Source organism: Glandiceps talaboti, chromosome 1, assembly GCF_964340395.1.
Source record: "Glandiceps talaboti chromosome 1, keGlaTala1.1, whole genome shotgun sequence".
NCBI lineage: Eukaryota > Metazoa > Hemichordata > Enteropneusta > Spengelidae > Glandiceps > Glandiceps talaboti.
Window position 1 is genome coordinate 14,841,653 of NC_135549.1, and position 22,861 is coordinate 14,864,513.

Genomic DNA, 22,861 nt, shown 5'->3' on the forward strand with positions numbered 1-22,861 from the left:
TACACACACACATACATGCATGCACACATACATACATACACACATACATACATACACACATACATACATACATACATACATACACACACACACACACACACACACACACACACACACACACACACATCTGTCCATACATAATTATACATACATACATACATACATACATACATAGATACATACATACATACACACATACACACATAATTATATATTCTATTGCCTCATACAAGCCTCCCTCATAGGAGCTAAAAATAATGAACAAGACAGACATGTTATTGTTACACATGGAATGTTTATTTCATGTAACAGCTGATGAAATTGGATTGGACTGTCCCATGGTCCATACATAACCTTTTATTAAATACAGTTATGTTATCTTTTGATGTATAGATATGTCATTTTATGGATGAGACTGTTGACAGTAAAAATCCGTACATGTATCTTCTGTTTCTGATACATGTCTAGCTGATGTTACAATATGCTTATAATTGTGTCCTGCCTATTTAACTGGTTTAGTACTGTTTCTAATTTTATACAAACACTATAACATTAAAGTTCTAATGTTACCAATATTTTTGTCTACAATGTCATCTGCTGTGATTCATACACATGGCTATTAATCAATATATACCAAAGTTTTGAAATCACGACACTTGAGGGTTTGGTTTTCCATAATGTATCAAACCTTCTCAATTTGGATTGGGTAGTTTTATATTGAACCATGGAATTGTGCAAAAACATGTCTATTTTTATTCAAAAGTAAAAGAAAACTTTTTCTATAGTGTAGATATGTGTACCGGTTCCATAATTGTGATTCAATGGAAACTAATAATACATCATGATCATATTTTTTTTTCATTTCTTTGATGGCTACAAAAGTATTCAGATTTGGTGAGATTAGCGCTTTAATAGGACTTATAAATTCAATGAAACTATTACACAAGAACTACCTTCAGTGGTAACCATGGTAACTGCATGGGTGAATTCTAACCAGTTTTCAAATACTATATTTCTGTGGCTGGTATCCTAAAAATTTTTTTTCATCTTCAATATATCATAACATTTTTTTTTTAAATCCATCACTCTCAAAACAAGTCTTTTATTACACATTCAAGACTCTGTAATAATTGAAATTCCTCCCCCTATCTCTCTTATTTCTGCATTTTCTCAAACATGCACACAGACTACAAAATCTATATTTTGGAGTAAATGTTATTGAAAATCTGTTTAATATTGCATTTGTGATATTATCTGGAAGTAAAAGTGAAATAATGTTGTGAAAATATCTATGGATGGAGAGTAAACTGCAGGTCTAGCCTCAGAACGATTTCAGTAAATGAAATATATAAGACTTAAGTTTGTAGAAATTAAAGTGTTAAAGTTTGAATAAATAACACAAAAGAATAAAAGGAACTACGAATATTTGAGTAAAATAAGCTGTTTAGTTTATTAAGAGTAAATGAAATTATTATAAAAGCAATATTAAATAAAGCTTTGATTTAATTTGAAATTGTTATCTATTTTTACATAATTCAAATTAGAATTGCTATAGACATTATGTACAGCATATACAGATTTATATAAGTTATAACTAGCACACTACTACTGTGGCAACCCTACCTCAAACAATCTCATGACTTGTATGCTACCATGGCAACCCAACCTTTGACAATCTAAACTCACATACTACAGTGGTAACCCTACTTTCTTTAATTCTCAGTTTGGTCAAAGTGAAGTTTTCCATGGCGAGTTTAGTTTGCCAACTATGTCAGGGTTTATTTTGATTACTTAAGATTTAGTGGTAAATATTATTACAGTGCCTGTAAACAAAGTTCAAACAACGAACTTGTGCAACATATTGATACAGTAGTTTTGTGTCTTTCAACAAAACTTTGTACAGCCTGGTCAAAGAAGTGCTACAATTGTCCGCGGTGTAACTTTAATTTGAAACAATTTTCAAATTTGGCACCAGTTGGTGTTATCCCAGTCTGCATTTTGATGAAAACAGTTCCACATCAGCAATATTGACAATTAAGACATACTGGATATGAATTGTTACTCATGGTAACCTGTGAAAAGTGCTTTGGACAAATATCATGAGCATTTGGTCATGAGTATTTACTCATGTTTCACAGTTATGTTCATTCAACTCCACTGAAATGAAGATGTTGACTTTGCATGTGATAGCCCCATTTTACTTGTAGGCCTACAGACATTTGAGTTTATTTGTCAAATACTGAAAGTATGTGTGCATGCGGTGGCATTAATATCAAAGCAAACTGTTACTTGAATTTGTTGCAATGTTGTCACTGGTATGACCAAATCTACATTAATACATCACAACAAGATTAGTTATGTATCAATATGTTGCAGCAATACTTCATCATTCAAAATTGGATTACATGTAAATGCACTGTTATTATATAAGACCAAAAACACAAGCATTACTTTAATATCACAGATCACTACCTTGAGGCATGTGATTATCCATGTCCACTGATTTCTGTGTCCGTTTCCGATTATCAAACAAAGTATTGCCACAATTTTTATTTCTGAACTATGTTGGGTGATTAACAATGGTTTTATCTAAAAGTCTACATGACCATCATTGTCCAACAAAATTTGTAGATACAGAAACTTTCATATTTGTTGAAAGTTTAAATATGTAAAGTCTGCTGGCTCAACAACCTAATTATTACACTTTCTATCCTCTCTATTACAAATCTTGACCCAACATTGATGGATGGGAAATCAGTTCAACAAACCTGAACAAGCATGCCAGTTGCACTGAAGAGCTTTGATACTACTGCTGTCTTGACCTCCTGCGACCCCAAACGTTTGCATAAATTTGAATATTTGAATATATTTAAGATGAGGGAAATCAAACTAAGGATGTCATACTTTGGTAACCTTGGCAACTGAAAGTATGCTTTGATCTCGGAGGATTATTGTAGTTACAGTTCGACAGTTTTATACTTCTAAGAAATACATATTACACAGCTGCAAAATCATACAAGATGTCTTGAACTTCTCACCTCATTTGAAATCCACATCTCCTTATTGCAAGTTTCCGCATAAAATTTGGTAAAAAAAACAATGAATGCACCAATTCGAAACACAATACAGCTTATTTTCACAACCCTAACTATATTTGTATAATAAAGAAAGTGGCAAGTGAAGTATTACATACAAAACATAAATACACAAAATACTTCAAACACGAAAAATTGACTGAAAAGATGGAAATGTTTTCGAAGACCAAAGGAGAGAGCATTTTAATAATAATTTACTGTTGCATTTACCAAATTTCAAGAGCTTACTCTGTTTGTATAAAAATATGAAAAATACTCTTCTTCTATGATTCTTACAAAGTTTACAAATCATTTTTTGCGTCTCCATTATTTAAATATTTGAAGTTAGCCTCTCTGGCAAGAACTCTTGTCATGGGCATCTTCAACTTGATTTTAGCACCTACACACGGTTTTTGACCTAGGTTCAAAATTTCAGAGGTCATGGTCGATGGCAAGTCATGTGTAAAGCTTGAAATATCACCATTTTAATTATTCATGTATTCATTGGAAAAATCAATATTGCAGGTAATATATTTTCTAAAATACAAAATTTGATTGTAATAATTATCTTGATTTTAAGACTAAAAATTTAACAGCTGACAAACATGCAAAATAATGGTCTGTTAATGTTTTACTTCAAATGAATAAAAAAAATTACAAAATCAGAAGTTACTAAAGTATTAGAAATTAAAATAATACAAATTTAATAAACATAATAATCTGATTATCATAAATGTTTTGTACTAAGTACAAGTTATAAATGCTGCAATGGATAAATTAATTAATAATTTTATGAATTTACTCTAACTATTGAACAATTTGATAACATGCAAATTGTTCTCGGTATCACTTTTTGAAAGAGTATCTCTCCTGATGATGTTGTCTCCTACTGTTAGTGGATTCAAACCTCTGTTTACCTCTGCTACACTACGGCCTACAAGGGTAGTAGTACCTTAACAGATGCTCTAAATGCACATTGTAAAACAAGGTATTAGCAGACCAGATAAACTTTCTGACTTTTCATCTCTTTCAGTCCCTACTGTCATATGATAGCAACGTTTTTTTCTCTAAATTTTTAAGAGGGTCAGTCGTATGTTTCTTTCACGATGCCATTTCATATGATACTATCTTTTCTACAGTTGACAGAGACTTGTCTAAAAGACGTGTCCTACAATATTTCAGAACATTTTGAAGTCTTTGATTCTTAATGGAAGGAAACCAGAGGCTTCCTGCTTCATGGGACTTCATTTATACTGTTTGCCACCATTGTCGGTCCAACAGAGCTGGGAGAAGATGGCGTTGTTGGTGATATCGTTGATGGTGTTCCTCTTGTTGCTTTCGTATACGATTCATTCCTGGGCATGTTCATGTATAAAGCCTCCACATCTAGGAATCTACTATTTGTTGCTGATGTTAAAATCTTCTTGAGTAGATAGACCAACTCAGTGAAGTCTGGCCTGTCGTCTGGCATTACTGACCAGCAGTTTACCATCAGATCATACCTACATGTCAGAGATAACAGACATTATTGTAAAAAATATGTCATATAGCCACATAAAAAATTCACACTCTACTAAAACTGCTTGTATCACACTGATTCAAAATATTTGTGATAAGCACAACAGACAAGACTGGTATGTGAGAGGAATCATGATGGTTAGAATGGCTGGCTTGGAATCTACAGGTTGCAGGTTTGAGCCTTGTTGCTGCCATCTGTTTCTGGATCGTTAAAGTGCTTGGGCAAGATTTCAACCACATTGTGCCCAAGTCAACCCAGCTGTATAATAGGGGAACTCGTATAATAGTGGGTGCAAAGTGAAAGCTTTAATCCTAATATAATCTGCAATGGACTGTTTACACCTAGGGAGTTAAGGATTAATATAAAAGATGAATGTGCCATTATAGGTCCATACCTGGGGTAATAATTGTAAATTGCTTTGAGCACAGACTGATAAAGTGCTGTATAAAAATTAACATTATTATTAACATAATTATTATAATGTGAAGCACACAATGTCTACATTATACTGGCTAAAGATATCAGCTAAATAAGTACTGAACAGTTTGTAATGACAGATATGGAATAACGTTATGACTTACAATTCATCAGAACAGTACTGCGGCTGAGGTAATCTTTTGCCTTTCCTCAAATACTTGCTGATATCCCAGTTATCAACAGATGGGTAAGGTGTGACACCACGAGTCATCAATTCCCATAATACTACACCAAATGACCACTGCAATGTAAACATATATCATACTTTAAAAACAAAAATTGATAACTATGAGTATGACTGATAATTTTTGGAGACTGAATATTCAACTTCACCATGAATATTCAACTTCACCAACTTGTTTATCTAGAAATGTATCTGTGTTTGTGGGTGTGTGCGTATCAATCTGATTAAAATCTTATGTAGATGTCGACTAATCGTTCATTGTTATTTTACCTTGGTATTTATTCAAGCAAAAATACTGAGGTAAAATAACAATGAACGATTAGCCGACATCTACATCGGATTTTAATCAGATTGGTGTGTGCATGCACACACAAGCACACACACACACACGTACATTGTACATAAGTATGTACATTATGTATGTATGTTGTTTGAAATTCATTTGTGAATGTAGCCATAAATATAAATAAAAAGGCCATATAAAACTGCTCTTTTCAAACAATGAATGTCTTCATACTTTCAACATGTTGTACCAAGTGTTATTAATCCAATTTCATTTGTTTCTCACAAGTTTTACTTGTAAATGCTTTCATATCTCTTGTTATAGAGCAGTCAAGTACTTTTAACTTCACAGAATTGAGAATAAAGTCTACTCACCACATCCGTCTTGTTGTTATAAATATTTCTCTCTAGAGATTCTAGTGCCATCCATCTGACTGGCAGTTTAGTATGTCTATCTTTGGCACTGTAGTAATCTCTCTCATAAATATCTCTTGACAAACCAAAGTCAGCTACCTTCACTGTTAGATCATCAGCTAACATACAATTTCTGGCAGCCAGATCACGGTGAACAAACTTAAGGTTGGCCAGATATTCCATGCCTTCAGAAATTTGTAAACAGAATGTAATAAGGTCTCTCACGGTAGGGTCCTACAAAATAAGAAGAGAGATGGTGTTAGTATTAGGCTCTGCTGGCTTGACCATTACCATCTTTTCATTTTTAATGACATGAATCACGGAATATTTTTGCTGAATTAATAATGAAAAGACTATGTTAGGATCATCTACTTTGCTGGTTTGTGACTTTCACATGGTCATCATAGTAGTACAGTAAAGAAATATTACTGTGAGTAGGTTATCACTTTATTCAATGCTTCTCCTTGGAATTGTCCCCGTCCCATCCACAAACCAATGAAAACCCATCCCATCCTACCCAATCTGTCACTCTAACATAAAAGTTGGATATCAAACTTTACAAGGAATTTCTTTTTGATAAAACAAGCGACCTATCGGTCAGAATAGCTCCGCTGTTTTTTTTTTTAATTTAATTTTTTATTTTGGTGACATGTAGAAGTGGTTCAGGTCTTCAGCTCTTCACTATGCAGTTTTGTTTTAGCGATGCAATAAATTGGTTAGTGGTTTCATATGATGTCTCACTACAAAACACATTTTACACAGAAGTTGGTAATGTATTGTACTTTTATACCATAGTCACCATTTTATGACAAAAATCTACTGTTATGAAAAATTGCACAAAATCTCAGAAAAAAATGACTGGGAAATGCACACAAGAAAAAGAAAAAAAGAGGATTTTGAGGTTGGCTATAAATAATTCCAGTGTCTTACAGCTGTAACCCTGGAAAATTTTAATGATGAATGAAATAAACTAGGGATCTAAAATAATTTTGAGGCAATTTAAATTTCAATTTTCTAACAAATTTACAAAGTCAACAACATTCAACTTGTACTAGTTGTGGTAGATATATATAGGGTAGAAATGTATTAATCGCCATCTTAGTTTCCGTACGGCGACAATCTCAAGTACCCGGAAGAGAGTCATTCTCAGCCATACGTTACAGTGGTAACACTCGTTCATGTTCGGTTACCTTTCACAAAGAAAACACAACGAAATGGTTGAAATGATCTTTTTTTTATTTCTTTTCATCACAATAACAAAATCTGCGTGATCAAAAGTGTTGTAAACTAAACCAGAAAGAATTATCGGACTGGCTAAACTTCCCGATGAACTGGAGTAAGGTCCTACTACTTCCAAGTAAGCCTCGATAGTACTATAGTACGTGAGAAAATCGTCTCAAACTAGCGATACAACTTTCAAAATATAACTTGACATGTCTTCATTTGTTAGAGTTATACAATTCAAGACGGGTTTTCACTCGAAAACAACAATTCTGTGAATAATGACACTCTGAACGCAGCGATTTCTCGGACGATGTTACCACTGTAACGTATGGCTGACAACGACTTGCTTCCGGGTTAGTCCCTCGTGCATACGGGTGGATTGTCGGCGATTAATACATACATCGTCTGATATTTTAATTCACAGTGTTTCTTGTGACCGGTGCCTGTCAGCAGACTCTGCCATTTTTTTCATCATTCCATTGTATTTAAACCTTGTACTTGACATTTCGCAATATTTATAATTCTCAACAAAATACCTCAACATGCCTCACTTCGCTCGTACTCAAAGCAGCCCCGCGCGGTATGATCACTGACACTGATGACATGATGAGAGAGAACCTTTTCGGATTTACATGTAAAACGGGGAAAGATACGCAAAACATAATGCAAAGTCTGAAGCCAAATTAAAGTTGTAATTATTTTAATTATTTTTACTTGCCAAATATTTGCATTTTGGAAAGGCAAGACACGTTCATGTCGTTTAACTTTACATGTGAACTGTCGGCCATAACTTCAACCGCATGCCTGGCATGCCCTTCCTTACGCAAGTTGTCTGAATTCTGGTTCACTGTCATTCCAAATTGCACGACAATATAGAATTAACCACAAGTTACATGTTATCTGAAAACATCACACTTTTATAGTGGGTCTGAAGTGTGATTTTAGTGAGTACCAAGAACGTCCTGTGTTGATACTCAAGATACTTGCTGTGGAAAATCGCTCGGTCAAATGAGGTCACCTACAGCTTCTGGTCGAATCAGGATAGAGTATGCAAATGAGGATGTTGCGGACTGGCTGATTATGTAGAAGGGTGCAGAATTGGATTTGAAGTTTACAACCCTGTTTCGAACAAACGCTTGTCATTTGGGCGCCCAATGCGTAGAATTATGACTATAGCACATATTACATTGCTTGTTTGAGTCAATAGTGTCTTTTGAAAAGTGGCAGTTTACTTAAAGTCTCGTCGACTGATTTCCAATATGGCGTCGGTCATTATGCTCATTAACATATTCATTTTTTTTTCAAATTACAAAAAAAAATCATAAAAAATAAAAATGAGGATGTGCTGACTTGAAATTAACAAATCTGAGTAAGCTACCCCCTGCGCATCAACACGCCAGATATCAAAGCAATCTAATAAGAGGTTTTCAAGGAGTTGATGAAAATGACATTTTATGAAAAAAAATCATAAAAAATTGAAAATGGCACAGATCAACTTGGCATGAACAAATCTGAATAGCCTCCCCCCAGGGAACATGCACACCAAATATCGAAGAATTCCGACTGTCACTTCCGGAGTAGATAGTAAAAATATAAAAGTTTGACGGACACCTATGATTCACTCTACTCTCTATACCTCAATACCCACCTATACCTAAAGCTACGCTTTCAGCTTTCGCTGACAGCGGAGCTAAAAAAAGTCTGCATGACAATTTAGTATGATGAGTGATTCAAATGAAGAGAACAGCTTTTAAAATCTCTGAGGCACTCAATGCTGTGATTGTGATGTCAAGTGGAAGTCAGGATGTCATGTATGACAATGTCCTAGTGATTCCTCTGTCTTTCTCTCACCTTTTCAGGATTTCTGATGAAGCTTAACAAATCTCCATTTCTCATGAATGGCAGGATAACAAGTGGTGGTTCTTTTTTATGTATGCATATACCACATAGTTGTAAAACATTTTTATGTCTGAAATCTTTCATCATCACACCCTCACGTAGAAAAGACAAGACATCGTCAGTAGTGCTGTCCTCCAGTAAGGTTTTGATAGCACACTCTACTTCACCTCCATCATCAGTTTTTAGGAGTCCATGATACACTAATCCAAAGTGACCTGTGGAGACAAATAAAGAATAACAGTTGGTTATCAAACTTGACAAGGAATTACTTTTTCGTTAAAAGAGTCTGCATGAGTATATTCAGTATGATAAGTGACTCAAAAAGATGACCTCGTCTCTTGTGATTTTGTTTTGATAGATAGACTGTGCCTCAGGGAGGAATTCACTGAAAATCAAAGGCTTTCCAAACTTTGACATATAAAAGCTTGCTTGTGGTCCTCTTGAAGTAATGAAAGAAATCGTACAATGACCCTCTGACCCCTGATTTCTTTTCTTGATTGTAACTGAATGATTTTGAGTTGTTCTTGTATTAGTAAAAGTTTAAACACTTTACTTATGATGCGCATTTTGCATGAACTTACATATGTGATGAACAGTATGGATAAATGTTACTTTTGCGCAATTGTTATGCAAAAGTCCATGAGGCATAGATCATTTCAAAGGAAACCTGATGACAGTTTACAAGCCAGAGAATTTCACCCTTTTCTACCACTGCCTTTTAGAAAGAATCAAAATCCTGGAATATGAAATAAACTAAGACAGGCTTACCTCTGCCGACTACTTTCTCTAATTCTAGGTTTCTTCTCTCGATCAAAACATCACTGATATTGAGAGCTAAATCTTTGTCAAGTTGATGAAGCAATGGTGTATCATCATCAAAACTACCAGCAAGTCCTAGCCCTCTTGGACCCGACAAATAAGCTGTGAAAGGCAAACAAAAAAATGGTGCCAATGGCGTTGTAGTACAATTGTACAGTTTATGAATTTCATTTTAAATGTTTTTTATTCACATGCCAATCAGCCCTGTTGTTTTCTATGCAATATACACCACTTTACATTTTACTGTTGCTATGGGTGGTATCTTAGTTGCTGGCTGACTATATATCAATTTTTTGAAAGTTTATCTCCTTGTCTGACCATTCATGTTGTTATTTTTGAAAGACAAACAAAATCACTCTCCAATATTCACTGTCTGAATGGTTGTATTCACTACAGAAAAATGACAGTCACTTAAGTATCATGGAGAGGTGAAAACAAGAAAAAATTATTATAAACTACTACTACTACTATGTACTACGCCGACGGCGATGACGACGACGCCACCGACGGCGACGACTACTACTACTACTACTACTTCTACTACTACTACTACTACTACTACATACTACTACTACTACTACTACTACTACTACCTACTACTACTACTACTACTATTACTACCTACTACTACTACTACTACTACTACTACTACTACTACTACTACTACTACTACTACTACTACTACTACTACTACTACTACTACTACTACTACTACTACTACTACTACTACTACTTCTACTACTACTACTACTACTACTACTACTATTACTACATAATACTACTTCTACTACTTCTACTACGACTACTACTACTACTACTACTACTACTTCTACTACTTCTACTACTACTACTACTACTACTACTACTACTACTACTACTACTTCTACTACTACTACTACTACTACTACTACTACTACTACTACTACTACTACTACATACTACTTTGAAAGACATCTGCATAACTTTTCATAAATCATCTTAGACTTTTTCTACTCACTATTTCTGCTGTTATTCATTTCTGGTCTGTAAGGACTGCATTCATCACCATTTACATTAGGGCGATACACAACTGTAGTGTAGTCTGTTTCATCTCGCATCAGTAGCTTCTTTCTTAAATTCTTTCTACGTCTATACCTCCAGTAGACCACAATCATAATGATAAGAGCTATTCCCAGCAGTATAACTGTCACTATGTATTGCCATTTGAATCCTTTGCTTGGGTAATCTACGTACTGTATATATCCGATTTCAAATTCTAAATTGCCAACGTAGACCTGGGAAAAACAAACATATCAAAAAGTTTATTTCTGTTCACTTTTGAAATTTGTCAGATCATAGATAAATAAATTCATAAACTGAAGTCACCTATGGCCTAAAAAGAGTAATTGTTTGGTTTCGGTTTCTCGACCCCTTTTCACTGCTGACCCTAAACTTTTTTATATATATTCGTGAAAAAAATAATGAAATCCTAAAAATTGTGACAGTCTCACAGGAAATAGTGGATGCAGAAACTGTCATCAACTTAAAATACTCTAAAACTGTTCTTCCAATCTGTAATGGCTGTACATCTGATAGGATGAAATAAACAACACAGAGACCATTTGGAGAACAATGGAAAACCTAAACTAGACACTCACACATAAAAAAACTAAACTAAAATAAAATAAAAAATCTACCTACCCCACCTATTCTAAATTTGAGCATAACCGGAACCACACAAGAAGTAAAGTACCACATACACACTTGTGTCTGAGTATGAATGCTAACACAGGTTTTCAAAGCTATTTCACACTGTAACCACCGTACTTTCATTGGAGAAAAGAACACAATCAAACAACCATCCGTTTGCATAACATTTTCCTCATATTATATCTACAATGTAGTTTTATTTTCCTTCTCACTTCAAACTTGGTGACAGCATTCTGTACAATTTGAACCTACCTCAACTTTCCTCCTGGGTTCATTGATCTTTGTACCATTTTGTCTCTTTGGGGGATCACATATGCATACATCATACTGCAGATCAGTGATGTTACAACGACTATTCCCCATCACTACAGTCACATCTTCTCTGGTATTAGACAAGTTCAAATGTATACCCTAGCAAACAAATGAAAGATGTACAGTCGACAGTTGACAAAGAGTGAAGTATGCAGTCAAAATTTCAGGTAAGATTTTTTAAGTTTGTGTTTGGAATGAAAGCTTAATGTAAATACATTGGATTACCATTTGAAGATGTACACCCATTTGTAAGTAACTATAGCAACCATAACTAATTACCATGGTTGCATCTTTTCTTGTGTTGTGCACCTTCATGCATATACAAAAGCAACAAACAAGTGAAGTCATTTGTAATTACTATGGTAACCATTGCTAGCCCATCATAAACATGGCAACCATTATCCATCATTATGCTGACATCTTTTCTGAGTTGGACAGATTGTAGTGTACACCTATATACTAGCAATATATATATATATATATATATATATATATATATATATATATATATATATATATATATATATATATATATATATATATATATATATACATTTAAGATAAACAGTACTCTAGCTGTAACTATGGCAACTATTGCCCATCATCATTACTATGGCAACGATTATCCATCATCATTCTCCCAACCTTTTTAGTGTTGGACAGATATGTATAAAGCATGAGCAACACATTCAAGGTAAACAGTCATTTAGGTGTAACTATGGCAACTATACACCACCACCACTGCTCTCAGCCATTTATTTCTGGTTCCACTGATTTTGAGGCAGAAATCTAACTGAGCTGTTTCTTCAAAATAAAAAAATCAGCAAACTTACATCAATGTAGACAGCGAACCTATCATCTAACATTTTACGAAAGTTGTCTTCTTCAGGAAACTTGAAATAGACAGGATCTGGAAAATAGGTCAATTTGTGCCACTCTGTGTCTGTTTCATCATCACTAGCTGGTACAAGTGTATTGTCTAACTGAAATGATATAGTGACGTCCTTTGGTTCATCCTTAGATGCTACTACACCAGTTTGTGCTACGTTAGGTGCTGGACATGTCATGGTTAAACCATCCTTGGCAGCCCTGCAGGACTGAAATCAAAATGAAAGATCCATATCAGGTTATGATGCATGATAAGCAGTTCAACTTTAATATGAGGACCATCAAGTTTTCAATAGTCAATGAACCATTTTGGTCAAGTTGAAACACATCGTAAAGACATGTTACTAAAAATTATGCTGATTTTCAGAGATCAATACATCATAATTATGAGATAAAAAAAAAGCTACAAATCTGATGTATATTAACAAAGAGTGTGTTCACTACTGATACATACACTACATCAAAGTATACCATCGAGACAAGTCACCTTTATATGGTCGGTATTTTATCAAAGCTGTTTACTGCTGACAGCATGTTCTGTAAATGTCACACTAACGTTAATGTCATGTGTCACTCCACATAAATATCAAACAAAACATATAATCAAAGACAAATCAATGTTTTACATATAGACTTAATTGTCTCACCTCTTCGATCACTTCAGGTCCTCCGCTAGTCATCACCGTGGCAACCATGGTAATTTCTGATATAACATGTAAATTATGGCCTGTAACTGTCATTGGTATCCCTCCACTGTGTGTAAAACACATCAAGAATTAATTTACTGTTCACGATTTTGTATGATACTACCGCTAACATTTAAAGTGATTTAAATATTAATAAAATATAAAATCAAACAACAAATTTATTAGTCTGAAAAAAAATATGAGTTTTGAAGACTACTTGGAGTATGTACAGTCCTGTATGCTACCAAATTCTTACAATACTGAAATAAATGGTAAGATTTTGGCATTTTGGTTACAACTTATGACCCATAGTCAATTTTCTAGTTCCATGATGCATTGCGCAAGATGATGTAATTTATGTTGTTACATTTAGGCCTGTTTTGTCCTTATTACATTTTAAATGGAAAAACATATTGACATTTTAAATTGTAAATGGTTTTACAAAACAAAGAAAGATTTTACTGGTAAACCAAGGGTATGGTCACGTGACAACCACTCCCCTGCGTAGCATGCACATGTGTAGAATACATTGCGTTGTATGGCAGACATGTGATGCATCTTGGAACCGACAATAGGTCTATTTGTAAAGAGTGTACTGAACTTGGTTGTCTAAATCCAGACTTGTATACCTGATGGAAAGACGGTGTATGGAACTACTATTTGATCAAGTCTTACAAGTTGAGCAAAACAGAGGGTATGTCTCAGAGGATATGCCTCAGACCATGGCCATCAGTTTATTGGTACTAGATGACATCAATGAATTGTGATGCAAGATTCAATTTGTAACTGGTAAGATGCTGTCATTCCAATCTTTGAGACTAAGTGTGGTTTAACACAATTTTAAAAGTCCATGCACAACAAAGACTTTATTCATAAATTCACTCAAACACATCTGTTTCACCCTGGAGAGTCTCGTAATACAGAATGGATGGAAGTACACATAGACATCATTTCATCAAATCTATTTAGTCCTGGAGGGTCTAGTAATACAGAATGGTTGGAAGTACACAGACATCATTTCATCAAATCTATTTAATCCTGGAGGGTCTAGTAATACAGAATGGTTGGAAGTACACATAGAAATCATTTCATCAAATCTTGTTAATCTTGGAGGGTCTAGTAATACAGAATGGTTGGAAGTACACATAGAAATCATTTCATCAAATCTATTTAATCCTGGAGGGTCTAGTAATACAGAATGGTTGGAAGTACACATAGAAATCATTTCATCAAATCTATTTAATCCTGGAGGGTCTAGTAATACAGAATGGTTGGAAGTACACATAGAAATCATTTCATCAAATCTATTTAATCCTGGAGGGTCTAGTAATACAGAATGGTTGGAAGTACACATAGACATCATTTCATCAAATCTATTTAATCCTGGAGGGTCTAGTAATACAGAATGGTTGGAAGTACACATAGAAATCATTTCATCAAATCTTGTTAATCTTGGAGGGTCTAGTAATACAGAATGGATGGAAGTACACATAGAAATCATTTCATCAAATCTATTTAATCCTGGAGGGTCTAGTAATACAGAATGGATGGAAATACACATAGACATCATTTCATCAAATCTGTTTAATCCTGGAGGGTCTAGTAATACAGAACGGATGGAAGTACACATAGAAATTATTTCATCAAATCTTGTTAATCTTGGAGGGTCTAGTAATACAGAATGGATGGAAGTACACATAGAAATCATTTCATCAAATCTATTTAATCCTGGAGGGTCTAGTAATACAGAATGGTTGGAAGTACACAGACATCATTTCATCAAATCTATTTAATCCTGGAGGGTCTAGTAATACAGAATAGTTGGAAGTAAATTCACATAGAATAATTTAATCCAGGAGGGTCTAAACACACAGAACTGGTTTGTAAAATATTTTCATGACTTTCTTTATATCAACAACAAAGAAATTAATTGCAGCACTTTTCCTTCATTGAGATCTGTCACTAACTACCTAATCATGCAAATTCTAAATACAACTTGCAAAGTCTTACAAAAAGAAGAAAAAAAAAAGTGTTGACACATATTCCATGATTGATTTGTCCAGTGTACTTTGATCCATCCCACCATCACTCAAAATTCACCTCATGATCTCGTTTACACTTTTGGTAACATCTGCTCTTTATTTGCCACACAGATGAATCAAATTGTGATTGATGTGATTGGTGAAAGAGCCATTTATAGAAACTCCGTACAAAGTACACGCAATACGTAATCATTTAAAAATCTTGTAGACTTTTGAAATTACAGCAGTTTGCCAATAACTTTTCCCTACATGAATTATAGCTTCATGCAATGCGAGAACAATGCAATATATAGTCTGTATATTTGACTTACGACAATACAATTTACGATTCATAAAAGTGTGTTTTCAAACTAAGTCATCACCGTGGAAATATTATAAGAGGATGAAATATCAGTTGACAAATCTCTTATGAAAATACTATTACGTTATCATTCTAAAAATATCATGACTAAAAACAGCCAAGCTATCAGACAGTCAACACATCTCTTTTACAAAATGTAAAAAGTACTTCTGTGTCAACATATCAAAGTGCAATTTACCGATACAATATGTCTTTAACCATCAATTCTTCAAACATCACAACATGGATATTAAAAGCTCACCACATATGTGAACAGAACTATACTGTTTGCATAATTTAATGGAATCCCTTTATAAATAATTTATTTCCCCTCTAATTTCATACAGCTGTGTTCTTGTTTTACAGTAATGCACAATAAATACCAAACTTCTTAATGTATCATTTGTCATTTAAAACTTCATTAGCAAATGTTGTAATCAACCATTCCATACCAGGAGGATGGACTTGATCAGGTGTTGTAAAAGTTGTAATTCATTTGGAAGTTTCCTGAGAAAGAGCTGACGTTTGTCTTTTTCAATCAATCAAACCAACCAAGAAATAAAAAGAATATCCAAATATGGACATTTCCTACAGAAATATGAGATTTCCAGTAGTACTGCTACTGGGAGTTTCAACTTTCAATTACTCCTTAAAGGCCCATATTTCCATCCCTGGTTCTCACATTATTTCATCACTAGGGATAAGATATGATCATTCATTTGTTCATAGGTTCAACCTTTTCTAGAACTCTACCAGACATTTCTTTTTCTCACCAAAAGATTTTTTTAGGTGGCAATAATTATTAAAAGCTCACTCACCTTAGGAAAGTCCTTCTAGGAGAGACATCATATATAATTGGATCTGTGGTATAGTTAAAGTTGTCTACACTTTTTCTTATAGCATTATCTATGTGTACTTCTGCAGGACCAAATGACATTGTTTCTGATGGTGTTGTTGTGCACAGAATCTGACTAAACGTGTACCTAGAACAGAGAAAGGAACAGGATAAAACTTGTATGCATTGTCACAGCACTACAATTGATTCCTGAATAAAATCCTCTATATCAATTTTGTCATACGGAAACAAAACTGACATCTTTGACTTGCTACTCTGGGACAGAATGATGCAGAGTATAATGCATTCCTTTTTCTAAAACTATCCACAAAAAGGTGTCCAAATTCTGTATTTCATCTTGGCAAATATACAAAAGACAAGGCAGATAGAATACAATCACAATGAAGTGAAAATTATCATTTTTATCATACTGTGTGTAATAAAGCTATACTGACTATAGTACATGTATTGGATATTTACTTGTATATGCATTATGAAAAATCTGCAAAAATTCTCAAATTTACATTTTTGCAAAGAATCACATTTGCAGACTGAGCAGCACATTTAATCTATTGAGTTTAAGTGTAAGGGTCATGTACTGTGTAACTTTTGTCGTGTAAATATGTTTTGGGGTGTTTACAAAAAAGAGTTTGACACGACAATTCCAATATTTTGTAATCACAAGGTATACCTTGGTTTGATATGTTCTCTTGTAACGATTTACTTCTCCCTTCTGTTCTTCAATCATTGCTTAATGAAGTCGTGGTAAAATGCACCCCTTGTTGCTTAGTAAACATTCCACTGTGGGGAATGCCCTGGCATGCACAAGTGACTTGGACTTGGAGGACCATTGTATTTTACCTTGGCTTTTAACTGAGCAAAGTGGGTAGCTGTGCAGCACACAACCCCTGTAAAAATTAACCCTGGCTTACAATAGCTACATGAAGCCATTTTACAGATTAGGATCTGACTAGATTCTACGGTATATTCACTTTGTATGCCAAAACTACATGTATACTAAGGACAACTCACCTACTAATTACACATGGCTGACCTGCTACCAACACAAATCTTCCAGTACCCACATCAAGGTATTTGCCATTTATTGTAACTTTTGTTCCTCCAGACTGAGCACCATATTTGGGTGAAAAATTGTCAATGACAGGATCCTAGTTGGTTGAAAAGAATTTGGTGATTTAAATTTTTTGCATTTTATATCAAAATATAATGTATCTTTGTATCTATTCAAATACAATGTAACGACATCTCAGTTGACACTTTACACTAAGTTATAAACTTCATCTGCACTGGCTGCAACTGAAACGTTTTTTAAAACTATTTTGTTAGGTATATTGACTTTAATACTTGTAATAACATACACCCCACATAGCTACTGAATCACATGTTGGTAAATGTATTTGTGTAGCTGTACACATAATACAGTACAATATATCCAATCAAATTGACTTTTTGGGTTTGCACCCTAAACTCAGCGTCCCCAACAAGATCACAATTTCAATATGTTCCTATACTAACAAGTCATCGAGAATGACATAGCCCCACTATGATTGGGTTTAAGGAACTGGCAGTTTATGTTGTCATTTTCTGGATATCACTACTCCGATCACGCAACAACACTTGTGAACCAAAATCAAACAGACTTAGATATGTTGTGTCTGCTCATTGGACATGGAACATGCCTACTCATGTTGTGTCTCCTCGTTGGACATGGGACATGCCTACTCTTCAAGATGATGTGATGGAATAAACCATTCAACAATAAAGGATGGGTCATATACAATCTACTGTCTATTTACCATGCATAATGTCTAATAATCAATTTTTAGTGACTATATACTGTTAAAGTGTTAGTTGTCTGATTCAGATAATAATCCCCCGGTTACTGCTAGTGCTGCTTTAAATGATCAAATTCAGAGAGCTGATGATTGGAAAGAAAGTTATGACTTACCACATAGTTAAAGGAATGAGAGGAGGAGGCTGTTCCCGATATGATGTACGATATATCATCATCCTGTACATTAGATAGAACTAACACAACTGGACCTCTACCTACGTCTTCACTTTCTGTAGTATTACACACCAATCTAAAAAAAAAACAGACAAGAAAATTGATGATCATAGCTAGTCTAGAGAATGGCACATATATTTCGAACACAGCAAAACCAGTGATGTAGATACGCGTTGTCGTGGCACAGATGCATGTTGTCGTGATGTTGAATGACTAAAGTATATATTCCATATTTTTTGTTCAACTTGGCTTGTGCATGATATAACGGATACAGTATCATAGTATAGACACTAAGGAAGGTAAGAACTTTGATGTATTAAGAGAAACGATTTCACACTATTCATCTCATGGTATTAAATGAGTTAAAATATCATTCAGTTTTGCTTTCTACTTTGAGTACATATTTACTTACTCATGGAGATTACTTTTTTCTGGTACAGGCACACATATTTCACCTGACACAGTGATTTTATGGGTGTTTGGTCCAATTCCAATCCCTAAATTATCTCCCATGATGCTCACCAGTGTGCCCCCATCTTTTGGGCCCTCTAGTGGTGAAACCTAAAAATTTTAAAAAGGTAGGTCAGCACAGTACACTTCACACATAGCAACATCACTCTCACAAACAAAATAAATTTCTGTTGTTGTTAGGTATGTTTTTTTCCAAAATATGTTAATAATAAAAGAATAAGTGTGTGTTTGAAAACATTTCTTTCCTCAATAAACATAGGCAACAATAAAACATGTGTTCTCTAAATTTCACACACTAAAGTAAATTTTGCAATGATTTCCACACAAAAACATTTTTTTATAAAACCTATCATGCGGAGTCATGTTTCATTTACAAACATAGTGCAAACTGACTGTGAGTAGAATAGAGTATATACTCACCATGTAAACAGCTGGTGGACATGCTCCTCTACCCCATAATACACCAATACCAGAACACTCTTCCCTTGTGGAACAATAGCCCTGACCATCACACCAACCACAACCCACAGGATCTGGTGTAGTTACACACACTGAACAATCCGTGTACAGACTACAGGCATGAACTGGAAGTTTGAACACCTGCAAAATGTGACATACAGCAACAAAATGGTAAATAAATACTCTGCAATAAATGACATTGCATAAAGACATGCCTTAATAGTTAACTCTATGTTTCTTATGACCTGACGGATCCTGCATTTCTGTAATCTGGCAACATAAAAAATAAATAACGCCCTCTATGGCAGGATAAGAAAATAATCATGACACTGTGTAGAGACTGTAATGGTACAACAGCAACCCCATGTTCGCATAATTATCATTCATTGCTGAAATTCAGGAATTTTAATAAAACAAATAATTCAAAGTTTCCTTATTACTTTAATTGTCATAAGTTATGCAGAATGTTAAAGTATGATTATGAATTGAAAGTATCACCAACATGTACTCATAAACTTACTTTAAATATATTAATTTTACATTGTTAAACATTTCTTTCTGAATGGTATTGCTCTGTTTTCTCAAAAGCATCATGTAAATTGTCAAGTAATGATATTATTCAATATATTGTTGTACACATTGAATGCTACTGTCACATACTTGACTACAAAAAGTGATAAAATTAAAACTCTATCTCAGAAACAATCAATTTGCACACATGTACTATCTGACACTTAATTACAGTCGGATTATATATTATAAAAAGATTTGGTGCTTTCAAACCAAACAAAACTAAATTTATAATCACAGCTACTCGTGCTTCGACAGTGAATGTAGTTGTTAGGCTCGGCAAGAGGAGTTGTCTGACACAGGGGTCTGGTCTGACACACAGAGCAAGAAATAAATTGAAGTACAGGCTGTGTGTACACTTCAATTACAAGTCATCTCTTGGGGTACCTGCACCATTGATGACAACACCGTATACTCATAACGAGGTCTGACCTACACTAACAATATTAAACAAATCACACTTTATCAAGATATGTACGTTTGTTGACACGCTTTTATCACAGCCCTTGTCAATGTACATCACCTCACATACTACAACACAAATGTAATGTCAGCCCGAACATTTATAGTTCAGCCTGGTTTACATACCTTACAATGACTAATGTACAAGACAGACATACCATGGCATAACCTTAATACGTCAATCTGTATCTATCCTTATATTGTTACAATTCATTATTTCATTTCTAAATTTAAGACTGTCTATCTATAAAGAAAACAACCTCTTCTCAGTAAACTGCTTTTGCTTAGTGACCCACAGAATCATTGAAATACATCAACAGTTCTAGAAAGTCTAACTTAATCAAGTGTTCTTCATTATCAACCGAAGGTATGTCTAGCTAAAATAAACAAATTATCACATGTAGTCCATCAATTATATTGGTTACTTGTCAAGTTCCACCTAACACGGTTCATGTTTCTAATTGAGGGAGACAAAGTTTGTACCAGCTTTAGGAGGAATTATCCTAGACTCTGCCAGACTCTGGGCTTGTACTTGATTTAGGTTATTACCCACAACCGTGTCACAGCCTAGAACTGCATGTGCTTTTAATATTTCACTTTAATGTAGCATTTTGGCCAGAAAATTGGCGCAAATTCTTACTGGCTTTTAAATCTACCCACTGTGCCAGGTTACTCAGTATTGTTACCCTATGATTCACAGGTACTCGAATCAATGTGTATGATTTAAAAAAAAAAATATGTATGTAAATAAGACTTATTTATATACAATACATTTTTTTTCTACACATTGATTCGAGTACCTGTGCTATGATTCGAATCAACAAGGAGAGTGGACCTATACAATGTAAACATAATTACCATATTTGATGGTAATCACAAAGATATAGATTTTATTATAGCGTTAGGGATATATCTATGAGGAGTCTGAACCATTGCTGTGTGAAGACATAATCTAATTTGAGTTATGAATACAAAAACCTAGGCTAGAGTTGTGGGTATTAGCCTTATAACCATCTACAAGCCCTGAGTCTAGGCTAAGGAGAAATGTACATAGTGAAGTATAAAGAGTTTCTGAAATGACACGTAACTGTTCATAACTTTGCTCCAAAATTGGAGATCACAACTCTTAATATCATGATATTTGTCTTACAAGATTATGACAAGTTCAACACTTTGCTTCATATACTTATCATTTGTCACAACCCTGTACATGGTTGTAACAAAGTTGTACGTTTCGTACGAGCAATCACATTAGCTTCTTACACCAATGTGAACACTTAATATATAATACCCATTTTTATTGAAAATAGTGAGTTTTTCTGTGATTTTATTCAATTCTTCTTTTAAGTGCAGTTGGTATCATTCGTCTGTAGATTCATACAACAATCTAACTACACATTCATGGGAAGTGAAAATTATCGACAAGATTTACATGTAAAGTAGCCATACCTTATGTGGTGTCATAACATAAACATATTCCTTGGTGATGTCTAATGCCATGTCTTGTTTGATAGGACCTTCACTTAGTGTTACATTCTGGTAAGGTTTTCTTAATGCATCTGGTGATCTCTCACCCTCAGCATCCACAATGACCTAGTAGAAAAACAAAACATACCAACCAAATTATTAATCTAATTTAGATTTCAGAAAAACAAACATCCCAACCAAATTATTAATCTAATTTAGATTTTAGAAAGCCAAACATACCAACCAAATTATTAATCTAATTTAGATTTCAGAAAACCAAACATACCAACCCAATCTTTACTTGGAGTTACACTGGGCTCAAATATTGGACAGTGGACATTTGACAATATTCAGAATCATAAGGGGTCCAACCCTATTCTTATTTCTACTTTAACTCCTTAGTTTCAATACAATACTACATCTTTTGGAAGCACGACCAACAACATTTCACAGGAAAATTGCCTCAAATTTAAGTGAATGTAACACTAAACCAGCAAAATTAAAATGCTTATAGTAGAATTTTAGTGACATTTCAATCAAGTGAGTTGTTGTCCAAAATTTTCATACACAGATTTATGTGTTTTTTCCACAGTGTAAAATCCATCAAACTCTGGTGTCAATTTGAAAACAGTGGAAAAAGTTAAATGGTCTGTGCCTAGAATAACAATTACTTCTCTACAAAACAGACAGTAACTAACTGCAATAATGGTGGGAAGGAA

The 22,861-nt window shown here is 34.2% G+C and overlaps 1 protein-coding gene across 2 annotated transcripts in view; it reads right to left on the bottom strand.

Annotated features, from left to right (window-relative positions):
• Window positions 1-294: 294 nt before the first annotated feature.
• Window positions 295-22,861, bottom strand: part of LOC144435155 (hepatocyte growth factor receptor-like) — a 58,037-nt gene continuing 35,470 nt past the window's right edge. For both annotated transcript variants that reach the window (XM_078123757.1, XM_078123833.1), the window contains exons 5-19: window positions 22,125-22,268; window positions 19,605-19,784; window positions 19,126-19,274; window positions 18,654-18,789; window positions 17,717-17,853; window positions 16,668-16,832; window positions 13,429-13,534; window positions 12,727-12,990; window positions 11,834-11,992; window positions 10,890-11,166; window positions 9,842-9,994; window positions 9,026-9,288; window positions 5,912-6,184; window positions 5,175-5,311; window positions 295-4,576 (exon numbers count right to left, since the gene is read on the bottom strand). In XM_078123757.1, the coding sequence (XP_077979883.1) occupies window positions 4,309-4,576; window positions 5,175-5,311; window positions 5,912-6,184; window positions 9,026-9,288; window positions 9,842-9,994; window positions 10,890-11,166; window positions 11,834-11,992; window positions 12,727-12,990; window positions 13,429-13,534; window positions 16,668-16,832; window positions 17,717-17,853; window positions 18,654-18,789; window positions 19,126-19,274; window positions 19,605-19,784; window positions 22,125-22,268 (2,811 nt within the window). In that variant the 3' untranslated portion in view covers window positions 295-4,308. The remainder of the gene's footprint in view (window positions 4,577-5,174; window positions 5,312-5,911; window positions 6,185-9,025; window positions 9,289-9,841; window positions 9,995-10,889; window positions 11,167-11,833; window positions 11,993-12,726; window positions 12,991-13,428; window positions 13,535-16,667; window positions 16,833-17,716; window positions 17,854-18,653; window positions 18,790-19,125; window positions 19,275-19,604; window positions 19,785-22,124; window positions 22,269-22,861) is intronic.